Source organism: Volvox carteri, assembly GCF_000143455.1.
Source record: "Volvox carteri f. nagariensis unplaced genomic scaffold VOLCAscaffold_42, whole genome shotgun sequence".
NCBI classification, from domain to species: Eukaryota; Viridiplantae; Chlorophyta; class Chlorophyceae; order Chlamydomonadales; family Volvocaceae; genus Volvox; species Volvox carteri.
In genome coordinates this window covers 215,123-221,425 of record NW_003307585.1, presented here as the reverse complement: position 1 = coordinate 221,425, position 6,303 = coordinate 215,123, and the positions used below count along the sequence as shown (strand labels likewise).

General features: G+C 52.0%; 1 protein-coding gene across 1 annotated transcript; it reads left to right on the top strand.

Moving 5' to 3' along the window:
- Positions 1-773: 773 nt before the first annotated feature.
- On the top strand, positions 774-5,138 carry VOLCADRAFT_95149 (uncharacterized protein; the record flags this gene model as incomplete). The annotated part of the gene is made up of 4 exons (XM_002954357.1): positions 774-1,033; positions 3,675-3,790; positions 4,179-4,249; positions 4,731-5,138. 4 exons carry the CDS (start codon positions 774-776, stop codon positions 5,136-5,138), a joined length of 855 nt encoding a protein of 284 aa, XP_002954403.1.
- Positions 5,139-6,303: the final 1,165 nt, after the last annotated feature.

Sequence of the window (6,303 nt, the reverse complement as noted above, 5' to 3'; positions counted from 1 at the left end):
ATAATAATAATAATAATTATTATTATTATTTATTTTATTATTATATTTAAATTCATTATTATTATTATTATTATTATTGTAAAGTAGTATTAACAATTAATTATTTAAAGTTTGCTGTTTATTTATGCGCCTGTCTGCGGAAATTGAGGGGTGTTGCAAGTGCTGCAGCAGCGCCGAACAGGATTGACCGCAGCCTACAAGCAGCGGTTGACAAGCAAGCGCGAAAGGAATAGGAACTTGGAAAGGGAAGGATCGTTGTGCTACAGGCGCACGTTTTTGTGTGCCTGCCGATGCAAAACGTTGCGTCAGCGGCTGCTTGCGTCATGCCCATTTTTCGGATGAAAGATGGCGCGCAGGCTGAGCCTTGAAAGCGTTCTATAAGCAAAAGGCCATCGGTACCAACGGTACCAGAATCTGATATCGTGTTGGCGCGTTGGTACCGATCGTTAGCTGACGCCCCGGAATACAATTACGCTGCGGATCCAACCGTTGTCAACAGCCGTCGCGATTAGCGAAAACAATATCGCGACCTGACCCTCCTATACTACCCAAACCTTAGGACAAAACGTCCTCTAGGACAGGATTTCGTTTTCCATTTTTTTGAGATCTCCAAACGCAGCAAAGGGATGGACGCCACCCTTTCCACAGGTAAAGTGCCTCCCAACGACTCACTTGGCCATCATGCTGTCTAAGACTACATTTTCGCGGCGCTGTGAGCCGCGCGCCGGTCAGCTAATCGACCTCCCGCAACTTGCAAACATGCGCACCACATGATGGCCGATCATTCCGCCGAGCGACCCGAAGAAACACCGCCGCGTCGCGACTTCAACATCGGGCAGGAGGGGGGGGAACATGCGACCGTCGCGACAGGCGGGTCGCTGCGAGAGACTCATCCTCAAGCGGAAGATGAAAATGCGGCTACCACTTCTGGTTCCGGAGCTGGTCCTGGAGCAGGTGCTCCGACTACCGCACTGGTCGGTTTCGCAGCGGACCGCATTCCCGCGCCGCCTGACGGCGAGGCCGTCGAATTCAGGTACGGTACCGTATTACCGTTGTACGGATAGCTAGGCTGGCTGGCGAGGGGTGGCATGATTTTCTTTTAGACGTGACGTGCGCATATGGGTGATCATTGCGGTGCGATGTCAAATTGTGGATAAAGAGGCGTTGGGTTGTTGTAAGTGCGCGAAGCACGGTCGCGAAGGCCTGTCTGCAGTCTCCTCTGGTTTTCAGAGTGGTGCCGCTTGTTGATGAGGGCAACAATTCTCTCCACCTGCCCTGTTCGTTTTTTGCTGGACGTTGCTGCCGCAAGGGGCTTCGGTGTTACTGGTCCCGGGCCGAGTCATGTTGACGTTCGTGTTCATTCGCCTCCTTCGTGGAGGAGCTCTGTGAGCGCTTCCGTGTGATTCGTTAGTTATGTACACATTTTGCGTGTGTGTGGATGTATGTGCATGTGCATGTGCGTGTATGGATAGTGTGTAGGCGTATGTTTGCAAATAGGTAGTTCCGCGGATGTCGTTGTGGCGTTGACGGCAGTGGCTGGCTCCTGCAGCCTACCGATTTCGTAATATTGCTATACGTGCTCCACGTCCTGCATGCCCACATCCGACAAAATGCCTCAGCCCAAGTTTGGAGAAGGAAGCTGCGGATTTTTAAGTACACAGGCCGCCGCGATTAAGCGAAATGCGGCGACCTGTGGACACTCTACAGGATGCATATACGTGCACTTTAGACAGACGAGGGTTGTTTTGCTCGTCCCGCTTGTCCTCCGCCATGACTTGCAATGTCTTGCTGCTCCGATGTCGCCTCGGTCTGCTTCCCACGTCTGCTTCCGACGTTTCCCACCCCTGCTTGCCTGGATACCCTCCGGACGTGCAATTGACTTAGGTCTATGCCGGCGTCGTTTGTGGCCAAGGGAATGGCGCCGCGTCCCGTCTCAGACCGGGCCCTTATGGAGGGTGATGTGATCAGCATGCCGAGGAGGGGCGGACCTTCGGGGTGAACCGGAGCGTCCAATCTCGTCCTTTGTTGTGCATCACACCAGTTTTGCTCCTTTCATTGGCGCTGTTGCATACGTTTGAATTCAAAAGGGCTCGCAATACTTTTTCACTACCATACTCAGTCGGGCGTTTTAAAGTGGACTCCTTTTTGCAATCTCGTCAGTTTTGTAATCGAGTCAGCTTTTCCATGATCACAGGAACAGATGAAGCAGTCCCGCGGGTGATGCTTTACCATGCCGAAATGTTGTTTAATTGGCAGCCGGCCAGGCTTTTCCTTCTGCCATTCCCAGTTTCAAAGATTTGCAAAGCTGTGTCAGCACTAATAACGAAGAGGATACTCTCTGAACCAGTCAACACTTTAAAGACAGTCATTGGTTAGGACGGCCCCACATTTCGTACAATACGACTTGTAACTGCAAGAGCACGGACATTACAGACTCATAACACGTCCAATTTGTACAATGATGCAGCAGGTTTAAGTAAACGCTTCAAGGTTCAGTAGCACTGGTTGTGGAGTCAGGCCTGTCACATGGACCATTTCACGGGAAATCGGGAAATTTCGCACATCTTGAGTTTCTGTTCCCATACAAACATCAAGCCACTCAAGCTTAACCTTTTGAGAGTTAAAGCTTCTGACTCATAGGCTTTTTGGTGACACGCAGGGACATGTTCGTTAGCGTACGAGATAATGACCAACGGCTCCACATTGTCGAGGTAGCTTTGTACACAAGGTCGCTGCTTGCTCATGAAAAGGTGTTGAGAAGCCATCACCTTAGCTTTTACACTCGATGAAAAAGCGACGTAAAGTATATAGTACAGCAGTTCCTGCAAAAGCTTGCACGTGCGCAGATTCTTCTACATAACAATCAAGAATTTGTCAAAGGCTGGGATGGAGCAGCGCGTCTACCCAATCTGCCTTAGTGAGCGAATTGTTAGCCGCTTGTTGCTTCGCAGCTGACACGCCGGCAACGTTTTCTCAACTTGGCACTACGTTACGACTTGCTAACAACGTATCCAGAATAATAATTACAAATTAAACGAATTTCAGGCATTTGCACTGTTGCGGCGAAAAGACCGAATGGACCCGCCGTCAAACGTTCCACGCAGTGGAGAAGATCTTTCGCGTGCTTTTCGGTAAAATTTGTATACGCTTCAGATATACTCAGCATTTCCATTGGATGCATTATGCTGAGGAATGGCGCTGCTTTGTTTGTGCCAGGAACTTGCCTCCGGGGACTTTGTCCGGCCTTGACGCGTTATGCGACCACAGCTATTGGCAATCTGTCATGAGACAGTCAGAAATTGAAATCAGCAATGAAGACATCTTTCGCTTCAGGCAAGCTGTCAGGCCATCGGTTTGCCGCGCGACTTGACGTCTTTGCCTGGTTTGTATAATCCATTTAGTGAGGCTCGTGTAGCCATAAAAATGGATATACGTGTATTGCCCTGATGATAAGATATTTTGTTTGTCTTTTGTGGCGGTTGGCCCGTTGTTGTCCCAGCTGAGAACGGGACCAACCCAGAGCGGTACCGCCCTGAGCGACACCTGCAAACACTTTCCTTTGGCAGGTTGATTACTGCTGTCAGTGCAAGTCTGCTTGCAGGCCGTGAGGCCCGCTCAGGGCCAGCAAGCTCGGTCTATGTCACTGAATCCCTGAGTTGGCGTTCCTCTTGCAGGTTCTCGGAAATTAGCAAAACAGCATCCAACCGCCTAGCTTTCCTCGCGGGCAGCGGCGAGTATGGCAGCTTTAACCTGCGCTATCTCATTCAGCAGCTGGTGGAGCAATGCGCAGGTAAACCGGGGAATCCTTCGCCCGCTTATGCTCAAGCTTAGTGGCTTTACAAAGCTCCCTCAGCCGTCAGAACTGACGAAGCCCTTCGGCTGTTACCACTTCTCGGGTCGCGTCCCGGCTTAAGCTCGCACAACTCACATTTCACTCGGGCGTTTCCCGGGAACAGCGCACTGCCGCGCTTATCGTCTCACTTTGATGATTTAATAGGGTCAAGCTAACCGCCATTCAAACTGAAGTTGAAACGAGCAGTTGGAGAAGGTTTTTGAGCGGTTTCCGGTTTCAAAACGCATGCTGCTGTGCACTCCCAAAATTACAACCAATATTGAAGCGCTATGTCCTTGGCTACTCCTTTTTAATGCACATGCTCTGCTGTTTGGCCACTACTCAGATATGCACAATTACACGCGCAAGCTGGAGAAGTATGTGGTGAAGCTGCAGCGTAGAGTCGAGGAGTTGGAGGTACGAATTCCGTACGTGTCGTCCGTACCTGGTTATTCTGCTACTGTACAGGCTGGCCGACTTGGACACATTACGTGTATCGGTTGGCCGTCTCCTCACCCCTCTAAAAGTAAAGTAAATGCATGCGCGAGGAAATTTCTTCTCTTGGTTTGGAACCTTCTGCAACGAGCAGAGTTCGAAGCCGAGTAGCCGAGTTCGAACCTGCGAATTACAGTCCATGAGGGCTATGCAGCATATGAGAGGTCTTATCTTCCTGCGTCATGCAAATCGTGCCTTCCCTGGGCTGTTGCAAGGATGGCGTATGGAAGATGGATAGCGGCTCGTACCACGATGACAATTCGTTGCCATACATGATGTGACAGGGTCTGACAGCTCTGGGGGCTCTGCTTTTCTTTTTGCTGCTCCTTCCGTACCCCCCTGTGTCTGCTTCTCCTGACGGAACTCAACACCGTTCCGCGCCTCACCGTGCTAAAACCCTTAGCAGCAGCAGCAACAGCAGCAGCAACAGCAGCAGCAACAACGGGACGCTGGGGCCCTCGGCGGCGGCGGCAGGCATGAGTTACGTGAGCAGCGACTGCCGCCGCCTCAGACACAGCCTCACGGCGGCGGCGGTGGCGGCGGCGGCGGCGGCTCCGGAACCAGCGGTGGAACGAGCGGTGGCGGGGCGAGCGGCGGGACGAGCAGTGGCAGGGCTGGCAGCGGTGCGCCGCAGCCGCACCATCCGGTCCCCGCCGCCTTTCTGCACCCTCATCTGCAACTGGCGGGCCTTTTCGGACCCACGGGTCACTCAGGACATGCCTTGGGAGGCGGCAAGCGCGCTCGCTCCCCACCGCCGGGCAGCGTCGAGGCTGCGGGATCGTCCGTGGCTGCTGAGCAGGACGACGATTGATAACCCAAAAAAACCCATCTCACACTCCGCCCAACCCACCCAAACCCCAGTTCAAACCCCGGACTTGGCAACCGAAATCCCAGCACTCTCATTCAGAGCGAGACAGGCAACCTCAACGCCCACCTGAACAGCATTAGGAACCACAGCCCTATGGCCCTACATCACGCTCTGTAGGCGCCCTGTAGAGAGAGCACGTCAGTGGCAGCAGCAACAACAGCAGCAGCAGCAGCAGCAGTACCGGAGCGCGGCGCAGCAGCCTGAGCGATTCTCTCCTGTCACGTCTCTCTTCGGCTTTCGAGCTCTGCCGGGCAGCTTTTGGTTGCGAAGCTGCGGCGGTCGAGCTTTTTCATCCCCCGGGCGGTTTTGACTGCATCGTTGTTCGTTCACAGAGGAGACCTCCTGAGCGGCAGGACCTGTTGTAGTAGCAGTAGCAGCAACAGCAATTACAGCTTGCAGGTACAGCTGCAGGCGGCAGCGGAGAAACCCACCCCCAGGTGACGGTTGGTTCCCTTTTGCGCACATCGGTTGTTCGGTTAGTCGTTAGTCGTTTGCGGCGCTACGCTATAGCGGTTTTGATTACAGAGAGGAGGGCTTCCATCTCTGCTTCTTCGGCTCTGTGTTCAGTTGTTTTTCGCTCCAGGTGGCTTTATATCGGCGATCTGAGTGAGGAGAGTGAGGAGAGGAAATGAAGAGAGAATTACAGCGGTAGCATATCTTCTTGTCTGTCTTCGCGGGTACATGTAATTGGAAGACATAGTCGATGTTGTTTCTTGCTGCTTGGGTGACGCGAACGACGGTGTACGAGGGAAAGTGCGATTGTATGACTATGCATGGCTGTCATATTTTGACTATGAATGGCCATATTCATGTCGCACATGTTACAGTTGCCATGACTTTGCGAATGTATGACAATTTGATAGTACGCGTAGTACATCATCGGTTCCATGCCGTACGCTCCAGTTGGATTTTGAATTATAAAGTAGCTGTATTACATTTGGGTGCATTGACCAAAGTCCCGGAGCGTCGCTGAGCTTTTTCATCCATTGTGGCCCTTGCCGAGGAAAGTGGTGGTGGAGATTTAGTCGCAGATTTTGTATTTCAATCGCTTGTGTTGTAGCAAAATGTTGTTTAGCATTAGTAGGTTTACCTGCAAATGGCCAAACGG